Below are 17,049 nucleotides of genomic sequence, written 5' to 3' on the forward strand. Positions count from 1 at the left end.
CTAATGGATGTAAATACTCATGAGGCCTCCCCACTGTTTAATTGCGCTAAAATTGGTCTACTTTGTGTTCCGCGGAGACAAAAACCCCTTGAGCTATCAATGCACCAGCTCCGCACGGGGTCTGTATGATTAAAACTTCTTGTCGCTTTCAAAGGGCCTCTTGATGTTTCTTGGAAGGCAAGAGGGCCAATGAATACGGAGGAAAGGAGCGCTGGGAACGTCACGAGGCCAAGTTGAGACGATGATTGGACGGCGTGGAGAGGGGAACAGTTACTGCCCTTTTATAGACGACCCCATCTAGTGAGTTGAGCTACTGGGCAATATTCTGACAGCGAGGACAGCACCAGACGCTATACTCTCGATCGCGATTCGATTTTCCTGAGCTGGCCAGGCGGAGGTGTATGGCCCCGTACCCCTTTGAGATGAATCCCGTTGGCCTATCGGGGTCTCCGTCCCGCGAGATTAAACTCCACCAGAAAGAAGAGTCGGATACGGAGTGTGAGGAGCTTCAACCCAAAGATATGACAACTGACAAAGAATACAAAAGTAAGACGAACAGTCTCCCATTCAGCGTCGAATCATTGATTTCCAAGAAAACAACCTGCAGGACTTATTCTTCTTCTCCCTCCTCGGATTCGGGTCTCGTTCAACCGAAACCTGTGGCGGCGGCGGTGCAGATCACGGAACAGTTTTCTCCAAGGACTTTTTACGTGGAGAGGAAAGTTTCCCCGGAAAACTCGCAGAGCGTGTCGGACTGTCAGAATGACGACAATCAAGATTTTTGTGAGAAAGACCAGAGCACTTGGTTCCAGACTACATCTTTCTCGACTCCCCCTCGTAAGTCCCTGCTTCCAGAGATATTGGCAGTCTAAATGTTGGTTAGCTAATTAGGCCAACTATTCCCTATTGCTTGTCTATAATAATAATAATAATAATAATAATAAAGTAGTAATAGTCATTATTAGCAGTAGTATTATTTATAGTTTTTATATTTTTAGTCTGTTATTGATGTTATCGTATTCATGAGATCGTTATTACCTCACATAATAGATCGTCATAAGCCTACCTCACCGTGGTCCTGCCTGTCTATCCAAAAATCTATAGAATTTGCCTCGAAATGTCCCTATATCAGTCTAATAATACAATGTTATTTCAGAGTAGCCTGATAGGTCTAAACTGTGCACCATTAGACAAAGTTCCTGTATGTTCCCGATGTTTGTCATAGGCCTATTTTTGGAATTGGGAAATTGGTAGGCCTATCCATTAAAAGCCACGGTGCAGGAATAAACCTTATGGCAATGTCCTTAAAATGTATACGTTGTTTGGTGAGACTAATTATGACGAAAAAAAACAAGTTTTATTGTCACATAGGCGCAGTGAAATGTGTTGTTTTAAAAGGTGAGCCGCCCTTGAGGTTTACATTTAATAACAATACCTTTTAATTTATTTGTCCCTCCAGGAAGCTTAAGTCCACCTCCATGCCCTCTAAGGAAACATAAAAACAACCGAAAACCTCGAACACCCTTCACTACCTCCCAGCTGCTCGCTCTGGAAAGGAAATTCCGACAAAAGCAGTATCTCTCCATTGCGGAGCGTGCCGAATTCTCCAACTCCCTCAGTTTGACCGAGACCCAGGTCAAAATCTGGTTCCAAAACAGAAGGGCTAAAGCCAAGAGACTTCAGGAGGCAGAGTTGGAAAAGTACAAACTGGCGTCGAAACCCATGCTACCTGCCTTTGCTCTGCCATTCCCCCTGGGAGCGCACATGGGCTCTCCATCTCTCTACGGACATTCAAACGCCTACCCCAGGCCCACTTTACCTGTTCCGGGACTCTTCGGTGGACCTGTCACCTATGGAATGTATTATTTGTCTTGACTTAGATTGTGCATTTACGTTTGAGATGAAATCATACGTCATTGTATATGTTTTCAAACATGGTTGCAACACTTAACTGTACCCCCTGTCTGGAACATGGATATATGTTTTCCAGAAAGCCATCATTTCCCAGAAGGCCTATAAAGGCCTATATTTGTCTACGAGACAGAGATCATTTTTAGATATATGTTGTATACGCTCATTAAAGTTAAACAGGCCAATACTTGTGGGACATGTTCTCTCTCATGCCTAGATATTCTTAGGCAAATGTTGGCCACATTGTTGATTGCAAGATCATTTTATATAGAAGGCCTATATGCCTTATTTTGTATATTTCTGATAGCGATTTCTGATAGTTGCGCAGTTATCAATGGCCAAGTTGTCAATGCACGCGAGGCCTTAAAACACAACCCGTTTGCCACTTGCAACTAACAGCGTGTGTAATTGATCACTAGACCAACACATTGTTGTATCCATTTCCATTATAGAAATGGGGGCATTAACATTAAGTTTGTAATTAATAACAGGCCTAGACAACGTCAATATCCTCGTGCGTAATATATAGCCCTGTGCGCCATGCAACGAAAAAGTACTTAAAACAGCCTTATTGAACGTGCCTTAAAATACCAACTCGGCCTATTTTGAGCTCTCGAAAAGCATACTTGAACTGTAAAATGTCTGTCATTTGTTCAATATTGACGAATTTTCACATTCAATTGTCCGTGCACACAATTATGGAAAATCATGACCAACAGAATTATGCATGTGTACATTTGCCGCATTTCTTTCCATTTGCAAGCTTTGTAAATCCGGTTTATTTTCATGGAGTGAAAAATTACTTTAGAAAACAAATGTGCATAAACAATTTGTACGTTTTTTACTATGAGGCCTTAAGACCAATTACAAATGGGATATTTGTATGCTTTTAAAAAATGATTTTATTTTCAAGAAATATAAATAATGTCATTGTATATAATAGTGTTCACGTGTCCTGCAACTCTGATGGAAGAAGGCGCAGGAATATTGATATTTATTAAATATCTCTGTATCTGTACTGTGTACATACATGGTCTTATTTTAATTATTTTCTCATACCTGTAAAAACTGAGCTCAGTAAATAAACATTATAATTTAAACTTCTGTTGAAATGCTTGTCTCGTCAATGAACACAGATTACACGTATTACACCACACCGTGAACATCAAGATTGAAAGGGAAAATTGTCTTGACTGACAGGAACCAATGTAGGCCTACATTTTCTCCTAATTTTCTCTTCATTAGAAATGTAAAAACAATTTCTCATTTCAAGGTTCAGTATTTAACCTCCATCTATTCTGAATAATAGTTGTATAGTTCGTTCATCTATGACGACTGGAATGGTAAATTGCTGCAACAAAAACTGCCAGTTTTCTTGATACTTGCAATGTTTAAACGAACAATATACTTAGGCTATATATGTTTCTTAACAATTTAATAGTTGTGCGAATTATGCCTACTTTGACAAGAAAAACGGAAATTATAGGCTACCTTCACAAGACTAGACTTGTGCGGTTGTTGTAATATGCCCATCACTACCACTAATAGCCGTACTCCTATGATAAATATTTATTAAAATTGTAATATTAATTACAATCATACGCATTCATAAGATGTTTCCTTGATATATTGTTTCATTTGTGTCTTGTGGTCATTTGATAAGCTAAACGGTAGTTGAAACGACCAATGCCGTTTGGATGCTATGATTTGGTTTTATTCACCTCTGTCATATTAAACACAAAAACAGTAGATTTCAACCAGTATTATTCCATCTATCTAGTAATTTCTTAATTCCACATGAACCGTTGTATCATCCATCACCAAGCGTTTCATATAGGCCTACTCAACATGTGTCTTCATTTCTCCCATGGTTGTTTAGGCTACAGTTTTGGAATGATATGGCATTTTCCACCACCAAGTAGCCTAGGGAGCTTTAGCGAAATTGGGAGGATGTTCTGTATTTTTTATTTTTTAAATATGACCATCTCCAAGAAACCCGTCGTGATTTTGGAGTGGTGAGCAAGGTTCCTCATGTTGGAACCACTTCACACTCCAACACGGTAGTGGGCGATATACACTCTTTATTTGTTTCCCGATCAATGGATGCACCAAAGAAATAGAGACACTTCCACAGTTGCGCAGTGTGGGTAAAAGCTTGGACGTAAACGAGGTATTTTGTCAAATACTGCAAATGTTGTAAATAAAACGTTTTGGTAGCCATGTCAGTTAAGGACATATTATACCATGCAACGTGTGCTTGTCCTGCACATGCACGGCATATAGTCCTTATTGTTACCCTTTCCACACGTAGGCGTTCGTCTGAAATCTCATGTGTTTTGCATTCCGACCTTGGCTGTAATACTGGTGCTAACAACTTGCAAGGTTGTCAAACGTTTAGTTTGCAGAGTTAGCATAAAACATGCAGTTAAGTTTTACATTAGTGCTTGCAATGATTAAACAGCGTTTTGCTCATCTGCAGAAGAAAAGTAGAAGCATTGGCATGCTTGCATAATTCAAGACATGTGACTGTTTCAAGTGTCACCACATTGTTTCTTGACAGCAGGGCTGAAATGGAAGTTTAGCAAACCCAATAGCAATACCCAACTGAATCCATCGTGTGTCTTGGCATTTCTCCTGGGTAAAACCATTTGAATTCAAATTACTTTTTGACAGCATCCCTTGATTTAAACATACATGTTTGACCATGACTTGGTCAGAAAGTGACTTTTTGGACCTGAATGCCAAAACATTCAGGAGATAAAGGGGCTCAAAGTTGACTCATTTTGCATACCGTACCATACCATGAGACATCCATGTTTTCATCACTGGAAAATATAAACAGATGAGTTTAATATAATTTAAAAGCTTGCAAACAGGGTTGACATAATTTAACCTTCAAAACACCCTCAAAACACCAGTCTCAATGTCAACAGTGAAGAGGCGACTCCGGGATGCTGGCCTTCTAGGCAGAGTTCCTCTGTCCAGTGTCTGTGTTCTTTTGCCTATCTTTTCTTTTATTGGCCACTCTGAGATATGGATTTTTCTTTGCAACTCTGCCTAGAAGGCCAGCATCCTGGAGTTGCCTCTTCACTGTTAACGTTGAGACTGGTGTTTTGCGGGTACTATTTAATGAAGCTGCCAGTTGAGGACTTGTGAGGCGTCTGTTTCTCAAATTAGACACTAATTTACTTGTCCTCTTGCTCAGTTGTGCACCGGGGCCTCCCACTGCTCTTTCTATTCTGGTTAGAGCCAGTTTGCACTGTTCTGTGAAGGGAGTAGTACTCAGCGTTGTACGAGATCTTCAGTTTCTTGGCAATTTCTTGAATGGAATAGCCTTCATTTCTCAGAACAAAAATAGTCTGACGAGTTTCAGAAGAAAGGTCTTTGTTTCTGGCCATTTTGAGCCTGTAATCGAACCCACAAATGTTGATACTCAACTAGTCTAAAGAAGGCCAGTTTTATTGCTTCTTTAATCAGGACAACAGTTTTCAGCTGTGCTAACATAACTGCAAAAGGGTTTTCTAATGATCAATTAGCCTTTTAAAATTATCAACTTGGATTAGCTCCCACAACGTGCCATTGGAACACAGGAGTGACGGTTGCTGATAATGGGCCTCTGTACGCCTATGTAGATATTCCATTTTAAAAATCTGCCTTTTCCAGCTACAATAGTCATTTACAACATGAACAATGTCTACACTGTATTTCTGAACAATTTGATGTTATTTTAATGGACAAAATGTGCATTTCTTTCAAAAACAAGGACATTTCTAAGTGAACCCAAACTTTTGAACGATAGTGTACATGTACATATGACCTAAATTACCTCGAATAACATGTGCCCCCGCACATTGACTCTGTACTGGTACCACTTGTAGATAGTCTCGCTACTGTTGTTTTACTGCTGCTCTTTAATGATTTGTTATTTAATTTTTAACTTAACACTTGTTTTTCTTAATTGTTGCATTGTTGGTTTAAGGGGTGGTTAGTAAGCATTTCACTGTAAGGTCTACTACACCTGTCGTATTCAGCGCATGTGACAAATACAATTTCATTTGATTTGACTCTCATAGTCATCACACCAAAGCCAATGTTGCCTTTAACAGACCGCTGCACTATATGAGCATGTCTGGGAAAAGCTATGTTCTTATCACTGGTGCAGAGGAATGGAATGGTGTACCAAACCATATAATATCCACTCATACGCTAGGGAGTTTTCAGATTAACCTTGAGAAATGGTTTATGGGCAAAATGCTTTAAAACTGCACAGGCTTAAAGAAAATATAATTGATTTTCAATAAACGTTACATGGTCATCTATTTGATTCATTTGACAGTTTCCTCCCAATTGATGAGACGTATTTTGTTTCCATGTTATAATCTTGGGTATATTTTGTTTTCATGTATTTTCATGAGGACCACAATGGACATACGTGGTTTAACTGTTTTGCCATCCTCAGTGATTTTAATGGCATGGTACTGTATCTACATGTGTGGTTGTATTGGGTTTTAAAATGGTGAAATACATCAATGGGAAAATATGTTTGGACGGTTTCGTTCAAATCAAAAGGGGTGCGGGCAAAAAAGTCGAATGGATTTACCCTCCTTTGAAGATTGCGTAGTTTAGATCGAGAACATTTGAGTTCTATAACGTCTCTGTAATGTCTACGTTGCTGCTACTCTTAGTTATTATCTATGCATAGCCACTTTAATAACTCTACCTACGTGTACATAATTACCTCGAATGACTCTGTACAGGCACACCCTGTAAATAGCCCCGCTATTGTCATTTACTGCTGCTCTTTAATGATTTGTTATTCTTATCTCTTACCTTTTTTTTTGTTGGTATTTTCTTAAAAACTGCATTGTTGGTTAAGAGCTTGTAAGTAAGCATTTCACTGTAAGGTCTACTACACCTGTTGTATTCGGCGCATGTGACAAATAACATTTTATTTGAAGATGCGTAGCGATGCCATCTCTGCCAAGTCAGTGGCACTCATTTACCACATACAATCTTTGACAAAGAATATCAACTCCCGCAATGATAAACTTTCTACATGATCTAATGGCAATATATTTAATTTAATAGTAATATTGGATCAATGAGGCAATGGTGACTGGCTTGTCCAAAAAAAAACTCTTAACCCTACCCAGATGACTTGTAACTCACTGCTTCTGCTTCCTGAGCATCGATGGCACTGAACCGTAGGGGGGAAAGCAACATCTAAACGATTGCAGTTATATCCAACGAACCAATCACATTAGCACATCACGTGTGCACATGGGCAAAACCCTATTTTCTGAAGGGTTCCACCTTCTTCTCAAACTCATCCACCATCCCTGCTCTGGCCACCTCAGTCTTGTAGTAACTCCAGTCGATTTTACTACCGGCTTCTCTGGCAGAGACTTTAGCCTTTGTGAACACACACATAGAGAGAAATCAGAGGGATCCTACAAGCTGGTACCATGAGAATGATAGAGGACTTTTCTTTGTATCTGTTCCATTATGGCATCTGTGAGCGCACAGTCATTGACATTGAGTCCATCTTCCGTTTGAAGTTGTCAATTTTCTTCTTCTTCTACTACTTCTATGAGTTGGTAAACAAACTGAAAGGGTGCATACTGCCACCTGGAGTGTGTTTGAACAGGTAAAAAGCCAAGGTTGGCGATTTACTGCCACCTGCAGCTATGGAATGTTTGCTAATTAGTGTAATTCATGGGCTGATTCCGCTCGATGATCCGGATAGAATTATGTGAGCCTTCCTTAACCCATAGGATGTTCCACCCAGTTAACTACTTCAAGATGTTGAAAGTCCTCAATTGTGCTTCCCAGGCTAAAACAGGATTTTGAGCACTAGAGTCCTCTATCTATGGCCAGTGCATGGTCAGGAAAAACTCTTAGCCCTAAATGTTAGGCATATTCGACTTTATCACAAAAATAGATCTACAGATCCGAGTACATTATTTTATTGTCATGATTCTTTTATTTCCTTGAGAAATAGTTTGTTTTCTCTATGCTTTTCTCCTAAGGTTTTCAGAGGAAGTGGTAATAGTGCCATATCTAATGACATAAACATTTAATTGGTTTTTGAGCCAAACATTTGTTTGTTGCTTCACTAATTTAGCTTTCTTAACATGCATTTTGTCAATTAAATATTACCACTACAAAATAGAAATGTTGATGATGTAATAATGGCTGTTTCTAATCATCAAGCGTTGATGATTTGAATCAGCTGTGTAGTGCTAGGGCAAAAAACAAAACGAAACCCTCTCCTAACCTGCTGTGTAAGTCTACCTAACCTGTTATGAAAGGTCACTCCCAAAACCAGCAGCCTGCTTTGAGAACGGTGTGAGTTTCCACTAATGTGATACACATGTAAATATGTTCCAGGTTGAATATCCCAGATAATAAACGCTATGGTGTACTGACAAGTTAGCACCACTGGGTGGCAGTATATGCATGTACTTGGCTCCAGGTTGAATGTGGCACCAAGACTCACAGCACACTTTTCATACTTGCACAAATGTATGAAATTAGTATTGTGAATGCTTTACGTGTTGCTTGTTGTTAGCTGAATTGATTTATGTCAATCCTGAATTACTGTATGGATGACATTTTAGTCATTTAGCAGAATGACTTAAAATTAGTGCCTTCATTTTAAAATAGCTAGGTGAGACAACACATCACAATCGTATAATGCTCATTTTCCCTCAAAGTATTAATTAGCGAAGTCAGTGTTAGCGGGAAAAGAGAAGTGCCTTTTTGGGGGGTTTCAGACGGTTTCAAAAGATGGACAGGGATTTCGCTGTGCTGACTTTAGGGGGGAAGATTGTTCCACCATTGGGGTGCCAGGACAGAGAAGAGCTTTGACTGGGCTGAGCTGGAGGTGACTCCCCTTTAAACCATCACAACAGTGATTGAATAAATCATCCCTCATTCAATACTAAATACTGATGAATATCATTATATTTTATAAATTGCTGCCTTATCTTACCTATCTAATATACATCTTGGTAGATGTCTGATGATTCTGATAACATTTTTTGTGTGACATTTTTTATTTGAATATTATAACGATGGCACCTGTGTAAAGTGGGCAATGTCATGGACTACATACCCAGTTGATCAATATGTATTGTCTTTAGTTTGTAGTCGGGTTCAAGGATCCATCATAGATATTTTATTAGCAGCCAAAGTGAGTGTTCAGTTATCAAGATTAATTTACTAAAATCATGCCTAAACTGTACAAGTACATTTTTGGTTGTATCTCTTGTTACTGGTTAGTGTAATCGTCAGTCATATACACCTCGCCAATCACAGGTTTATTTGTAGCGTCCCCTTCTCAACCTTGCAGTGCGACTGGCTACTTCTCTCATATGTATATTTAGATAGGCGGGCTATGTTGTAACATTTCATCCCTGGATGCAGATTGGATTAGATAGACACTATTTCAGATTTTGATTGGCCTGCTGCTCATGTAGAATAAAAAAAAATAGGAGGAGTTGTATTACAGACAATTTCCGCTATGTGTGTTATTTGACAGTACTGTAAAGCTTGACGAGAAACACGCAGTTCAGGTAAGGGTGTTTATCGTTTTAGTCACTTTACATGTCGATAAATATTATGACATTTCTAGTGAGAGGTCTGTCTAGCTGAATAAATTGACATATGGATGCGTCTTTGTGGTAGAGATTGTGTCACCAAATGTCCAGATAGCGCGCAGGCTGTGCCGAGCATGTCAATCAATAAGCACTGTCCCTGCTGAGGTCAAAAGACTGCATCTTTGCATTAACCAGATTCTGGTGGTTTTCTGCAGTTAACGGCCAGCTAACGGCTAGTTAACGGCTAGCCAGCAGGGACAGTGAGGTGTATGATGCTTGCCTGCTGTTTCAAAGCGTGTCAACTTAGCTAGCTACCGTAACCAGGCTACTGAATGTTGTGGTGTAGCGGCACACATTGTCACTGTTAGCTATGTAACTAGCTACAAAATAATGATATGACTTAATTGAGTACACGTTTCTAATGGGCTTTCCACATCATGTTTGTCCCTGTAGTACTGCTAAGGTAGATGAGTGCCGAGGCACGAAATTAGCACCACTTCACCAGTTTCATTACCGTACTCTGCGCAAAAACATACCCACGGTTTGCGCAGGTCCGAACGAGAATGCGGCTACGTTAGATTCAAAAAGGCCGACCGGGTTATTAATGAGGGCTATAGTAATGCAACGCTACACGCGAATTATGCAACAACTATTTTGACATAGAAACCCGAGCTGACCTACTATTGCCACACTGTCATGATACCGTTCACAACTGCACACGACTCATGAGCTACTAATTCATGTCACAAAGGCGATACTCTAGTTAACCTACATATTTGAAAACCGGTAATATGGTTCATGCTAATTGATAGACTTTAGGGAGCAAAGGTCAAATTGGGCTATATGCTTACGTCTGGTTTCTGTTCTCTATGGCCCTCGTTATTGCACATCATAGAAAGTTGGCTAAGTCAGAGTTCATGTACTTTCTGTCCATAGTCACCACAGTAGTTTGTCTATTCTCTAGGGTCTGACAGGCTGACCCAGTATAAACAACATGCATATATGCATAACATAACATGCAACAACATATAGGCTGTTGTTGGTGGTGTTAATCCCTGGCCCAGAATGGGCAGTGTACGTAAATAAAACAGGTTTGGTTGTGCTATTATTTCTCCTGGTGTGAGAGGGAGGGTAGGAGGAATGACGAAAGAGGGAAAGAGAGTTTGCCCATGCCTGGGCCTAGGGACATCAACACTGGCAGCATTGTTTTGAGGATAATGGGAATAGCCACCAAGCTATATGGAGGCGTTACTGCAGAGTGGGAGAGAGAGACAGCTGCTTCTGCTAGAGGAGATTTCTGTAACATTTGACCCTTTTCACTGACCGTGATCTTATTACGCTGTAATAATTCTGCTAGCCTAAGCCTTGTAGTAGTGTGCAATGAATGCAATAGTTAGCATAGGCCTACGTGTTACACAATAGGATATACACTGTGACAACAGCACTTAATATTCACTGAGATGGCATGAAGGGACACGGCAACTCGCTCTTGGGATCATTGGCCACTCAGTAATTTAAGTTTGCCAGATTGTTTGTCTTATCCTTCGAGAGTTAATTCTTTCCACGACAAAAGCCTAGCACTTCAGCTGTGAGTGAGGGGCAGGGAAAATGTCATGATGAGCAAATGGAAAAGTGTATGTTTTCCTTTCTATATGATTACCCAGAGCATGTGATGTTTCCAGAGCCAGACAGTACTGCTTGGCTGGGTGGAATCACGGCTAGGCCTAGTTTACCATGGTATTTCATTCAAATGGGCAGTTATGAACATAGGGATATTCAATAGTTTGGGTACTTGCAGTTTTGCTTCAGCAGTTGGTTAAATGAGTCAAACACAAATGAATGGTGGAGGATGAGAGAGGGTAGTAGAGGGAATAGACCTTGATGCTACACATCCTGTTTCAGGTCTGTTTGTGACAGGCTATGCAATATGACAGTCCACTGTCAGCCACTCTCTCTGCTTTGATTTCATCCAATGCAGCTCTTGGCCTCTGGTTCCTAGACCATGATGTCATGGATTATCCCTATAGCTGGGGTTCAAAAGTACATACAGAGCATTTGAAAAAAGTATTCAGACCCCTTCACTTCTCTACATTTTGTTATGTTAGCCTTATTCTAAGATAATAATAAAAAAATTACTTCTCAATTTACACACAATAACCCATAATGACAAGCAAAAACAGGTTTAGAAATTAGTATTCAGACCCTACTCAGTACTTTGTTGAAGCCCCTTTGGCAACGATTACAGCCCTAAGTCTTCTTGGGTATGATGCTCCAAGCTTGGCACACCTGTATTTGGGGAGTTTCTCCCATTCTTCTCTGCAGATCCTCTGAAGCTCTGTCAGGTTGGATGGGCAGCGTTGGTGCACAGGAACAGCAATTTTCAGGTCTCTCCAGAGATGTTAGATCGGGTTCAAGTCTGGGTTCTGGCTGGGCCACTCAAGTACATTCAGAGACTTGTCCCACAGCCACGACCGCTTTGTGATTAGGGTCGATGTCCTGTTGCAAGGTGAATCTTCGCCCCAGTCTGAGAACTTGAGCCAGAGCGCTCAAGACATCATAAAGGATCTCTGTACTTTGCTCTGTTAATCTTTTCCTCGATCCCGACTAGTCTCCCAGTCCCTGCCGCTGAAAAACATCCCCAAAGCATGATGCTGCTACCACCATGCTTCACCATAGGGATGGTGTCCAGTCATGCACTGTCATCTGTGGGACCTTTTTATATAGACAGGTGTATGCCTTTCCATATCATGTCCAATCAAATGAATTTACCACAGGTGGACTCCAAGTTGTAGAAACATCTCAAGGACGATCAATGGAAACAGGATGCACCTGTGCTCAATTTTGAGTCTCATTGCAAAGGGTCTGAATAATTATGTAAATAATGTATTTCTGTATTTCATTTTTTATGAATTTGCAAACATTAAAAAAGGTATTGTGGTATTGTGTGTAGATTGAGGATTTCTTAAAATGTGATATATTTTAGAATAAAACTGTAACGTAACAAAATGTGGAAAAAGGGAAGGGGTCTGAATACATTCCGAATGTACTGTAGTATAGGCCTTAACCATATCACATTAGCTTTTATGGCTAAATATCTGTCTGTTAGCCTAGCTAGGGTATGTTTGATCAGCTTCAGTGGCAGTCAATGGAGGTTTGACTTAGAGGTCGACCGACTATGATTTTTCAACACAGATACCGATTATTGGAGGACCAAAAAAAGCCGATACCCATTAATCGGATGATTTTTGTATGTATGTATCATTTTGTCTGTCATAGTTTAAGTGTACCTATGATGAAAATTACAGGCCTCATCTGTTTAAGTGGGAGAACTTGCACAATTGGTGGCTGACTAAATACTTTTTTGCCCCACTGTATGTGTAATAATGACAATTACAACAATAGGGTCGATGATAATGAACAATGAACACTTATTTTAACTTAATATAATACATCAAAATCAATTTAGTCTCAAATAAATAATGAAACATGTTCAATTTAGTTTAAATAATGCAAAAACACATTTTTGGAGAAGAAAGTAAAAGTGCAATATGTGCCATGTAAAAAAGATAACATTTCAGTTCCTTGCTCAGAACATGAGAACATATCAAAGCTGGTGGTTCCTTTTAACATGAGTCTTCAATATTCCCAGTTAAGAAGTTTTAAGGTTGTAGTTATTATGACTATTTCTCTCTATACCATTTGTATTTCATATACCTTTGACTATTGGATGTTCTAATGGGTACTTTAGTATTGTCAGCCTAATCTCAGGAGTTGATAGGCTTGAAGTCATAAACAACACAATGCTTGAAGCATTGTGAAGAGCTGCTGGCAAACGCAGTAAAATGCTGTTTGAATGAATGCTTACGAGCCTGCTGCTGCCTACCACCACTCAGTCAGACTGCTCTATCAAATCATAGACTTAATTATAGTACAATAACACACAGAAATACGAGCCTTAGGTCATTAATATGGTCAAATCCGGAAACTATCATTTTGGGATTTTTTAATTTTTTATTCTTTCAGTAAAATACGGAACCGTTCCGTATTTTATCTAACGGGTGGCATCCATAAGTCTAAATACTGCTGTTACATTGCACAACCTTCAATGTTAAGTTATAATTACGTAAAATTCTGGTAAATTAGTTTGCATTGAGCCAGGCGGCCCAAACTGTTGCATAGACCTTGACTCTGCGTACAATGAACGCAAGAGAAGTGACACAATTTCCCTAGTTTAATATTGACTACTAACATGAATTTCTTTTAACTAAATATGCAGGTTAAAAAAAATATTATTCTGTGTATTGATTTTAAGAAAGGGATTGATGCTTATGGTTAGGTACATTCGTGTAACGATTGTGCTTTTCTCGCAAATGCGCTTTTGTTAAATCATCCCCCGTTTGGCGAAGTTGGCTGTTTTTGTTAGGAAGAAATAATCTTCACACAGTTCGCAACGAGCCAGTCGGCCCAAACTGCTGCAAATACCCTGATTCTATTGCACAGAACGCAAGAGAAGTGACACAATTTCCCTAGTTAAAAGAAATTCATGTTAGCAGGCAATATTAACTAAATATACACGTTTTAAAAATATATAATTGTGTGTTGATTTTAAGAAAGCCGTTGATGTTTATGGTTAGGTACACATTGGTGCAACGACAGTGCTTTTTTTCCACGAATGTGCTTGTTAAATCACCCGTTTGGCGAAGTAGGCTGTGATTCAATGATAAATTAACAGGCACCGCATCGATTATATGCAACGCAGGACAAGCTAGATAACTACACATTGTTGATGATATTACTAGTTTAACTCGTGATTATGTTAAGATGGATTGTTTTTTATAAGATATGTTTAATGCTAGCTAGCACCTGCCACGCAGTCTCCTCGTGGAGTGCAATGTAATCGGCCATGATCGGTGTCCAAAAATGCAGATTAACGACTGCTATGAAAACTTGAAATCAGCCCTAATTAATCGGCCATTCTGATTAAATCGGTCTAGTTTGAATGCTAAGCTAGCTGCTTGTTTGTCTGTGCTCAGTGTGTGGCCTATAAAGACTTTGTTTGGGTTGCATACTTGCATTTATTTACGTCAACACATGGGTTAGGAGAGATGGTGGGGGGTCTGGAATGACTGCTGTAATGTAGGGATACATGGAGGGAGGAAGAAAAGTAAAGTGGCGAGATGAAGGGACAGGATGGAGGTGGAGTTTCATTGGTCGTCGCTAGGCCTAAATCCCAGGAGTGATCAAATCAAAGTGCATTTGTCACGTGCGCCGAATACAACAGGTGTAGTGAAATGCTTACTTACAGACTTACAGGCTCTAACCAATAGTGCAAAAAAAGTTTTGGTGAACAATATTTAAGTAAAAAAAAAATAAAACAACAGTCAAAAGACAGGCTATATACAGTAGCGCTACTTTTATAGCCTCGAGGCTACATACCGACGCCGGTTAGTCAGGCTGATTGAGGGAGTATGTACATGTAGATATGGTTAAAGTGACTATGCATATATGATGAACAGAGAGTAGCAGTAGCGTAAAAGAGGGGTTGGCGGGACACAATATAGATAGCCCGGTTAGCCAATGTGTGGGGGCACCGGTTAGTCAGGCTAATTGAGGTAGTATGTACATGAATGTATAATTAAAATGACTATACATATATGATAAACAGAGAGTAGCAGCAGCGTAAAAGGAGGGGTTGGGGAGGGGGCATACAATGCAAATAGTCCGGGTAGCCATTTGATTTCCTGTTCAGGAGTCTTATGGCTTTGGGGTAAAAACTGTTGAGAAGCCTTTTTGTCCTAGACTTGGCACTCCGGTACCGCTTGCCATGCGGTAGTAGAGAGACCAGTCTATGGCTGGGGTCTTTGACAATTTTTAGGGCCTTCCTCTGACACCGCCTGGTGTAGAGGTCCTGGATGGCAGGCAGTTTAGCCCCAGTGATGTACTGGGCCGTTCGCACTACTCTCTGTAGTGCCTTGCGGTCAGAGGCTGAGCAATTGCCATACCAGGCAGTGATGCAACCGGTCGGGATGCTCTCGATGTTGCAGCTGTAGAACCTTTTGAGGATCTCAGGACCCATGCCACATCTTTTTAGTTTCCTGAGGGGGAATAGGCTTTGCCGTGCCCTCTTCACGACTGTCTTGGTGTGTTTGGACCATTCTAGTTTGTTGTTGATGTGGACACCAAGGAACTTGAATAGCCCAAATAGGGATTGGGGGGGGTAAACGCTCTTAGAGGACCAGCCCTCAGGGAGATGCTCATGGGAAGAGGGGGGTATTAGTACCATGCCATGCCATCTGGGCACAGTAGGATTGTCTGTCTCTGGATCATGTGTTCCAACTGCCACTGTATTCCCTATATAGTGCACTACTTTAGACTAGGGCTCTGTTCAAAAGTAGTGCACTGTGTCGGGAATAGGATGCCCTTTGGGACGTTACCTGTGTGTCATTAGAGCACTGTTATTATCTCTAACTCGATTTGGGACTGGGAGATGATCATGTTGCCAGTTTCAGTGGGGGAGGGGAACGGATGGGGATTGGCTGAGAGGCTCTGCTGTTCATGCATATACACATATACAGTATGTATCTATAAACAGCAGTACCTCTCAGAAACCTGGATAGGTGACTTTCCCAAAGTTCCCAGGTTTTCCAGGAATTCTGGTTGGAGTATTCTAGAATTCCTGCTTGTTGCCTCCTAATTCAGGGAATTTTCCAACCAGAATTTTGCAGCCCTAAACCTGGACAACCTTCACAAAGAGCAATGAGTCATAAATGCATACTAGATAGTATTTAGTATCATTTTATTAGTAATTGCTCTTTTTAAAAGTCCAGGTTTATCTTCCGTGCTACTAAAAAGCTATTTGCTTTACTACTTGTGTGAGAGAGTGAGTGAGTGATGTAAACAGTAGCCTGCATGTCTAATGCCAACATCCTGTTTTGTCTCCTTAGAGGCCGTTGATGGACCAGCCTGGTGAAGAGGCGGGGTTAGAATGGGACAGAGCACCTCGGAACAAGAGGGCCAAGAACATGCAAATGCCTCTCTGGACGTAAGAACACACACACACACAATCCTGTCCTCTACCACTTACTCTGGCCCCATTGACCTCACCAACTACTACAGTACCACTCCCATAGAGAGAGAGAGAGTGTGTGTGTGTGTGTGTATACCTAGTCTGTTGCACAACTGTATGAATTCAACCGAAATGTCTTCTGCAGTATGTGCAGTATCCACCATCTGTCAGACCATAACCAACTTCTCATCAATAACTGCAGCTAAGTCCTTTTTTTTGTCTCTTCTCCTGATCAATAAGCACTGACCGCCCTCCCGCTCCAGCTCAGTCACTGATTGGCTGAGAGCCAGAGTACTAAAAGCCCATTGGCCTTGCCCCATAGTTATACACTATCTGATTGGTTATGTGACCATCACACACACACACACACACACACACACACACACACACTTTCTATTGCAGCAAAACTGTAAATAAGCTTATCTCTGAGCTAGGATCTCCACTCCTTCAGTGAGTCATATAGGGCCTAGT

At 40.5% G+C, this 17,049-nt stretch overlaps 2 protein-coding genes across 5 annotated transcripts in view; both read left to right on the forward strand.

Moving 5' to 3' along the window:
* The first annotated feature begins 318 nt into the window (after window positions 1–318).
* LOC118364818 (homeobox protein MSH-C-like) lies at window positions 319–3,005 on the forward strand. The gene is made up of 2 exons (XM_035746544.2): window positions 319–837; window positions 1,460–3,005. Exons 1-2 carry the CDS (start codon window positions 402–404, stop codon window positions 1,873–1,875), a joined length of 852 nt encoding a protein of 283 aa, XP_035602437.1. The 5' UTR covers window positions 319–401; the 3' UTR covers window positions 1,876–3,005.
* A 6,343-nt stretch (window positions 3,006–9,348) lies between these two features.
* LOC118365698 (patatin-like phospholipase domain-containing protein 6) overlaps window positions 9,349–17,049 on the forward strand; it is a 43,812-nt gene continuing 36,111 nt past the window's right edge. For all 4 annotated transcript variants that reach the window (XM_052490333.1, XM_052490335.1, XM_052490334.1 and 1 more), the window contains exons 1-2: window positions 9,349–9,488; window positions 16,457–16,554. In XM_052490333.1, the coding sequence (XP_052346293.1) occupies window positions 16,498–16,554 (57 nt within the window). In that variant the 5' untranslated portion in view covers window positions 9,349–9,488; window positions 16,457–16,497. The remainder of the gene's footprint in view (window positions 9,489–16,456; window positions 16,555–17,049) is intronic.

The sequence above is a fragment of the Oncorhynchus keta genome, chromosome 32 (genome assembly GCF_023373465.1).
Source record: "Oncorhynchus keta strain PuntledgeMale-10-30-2019 chromosome 32, Oket_V2, whole genome shotgun sequence".
Classification (NCBI taxonomy): domain Eukaryota; kingdom Metazoa; phylum Chordata; class Actinopteri; order Salmoniformes; family Salmonidae; genus Oncorhynchus; species Oncorhynchus keta.

What these genes read in the sequence shown, in the direction of transcription:
- LOC118364818 (XM_035746544.2), top strand. Translation starts at nt 402, where the DNA reads ATGGCCCCGTACCCCTTTGAGATGAATCCCGTTGGCCTATCGGGGTCT. An exon ending in ATCTTTCTCGACTCCCCCTC is followed by an intron (nt 838 to 1,459) that starts GTAAGTCCCTGC and finishes TTGTCCCTCCAG; the next exon opens with GAAGCTTAAGTCCACCTCCA.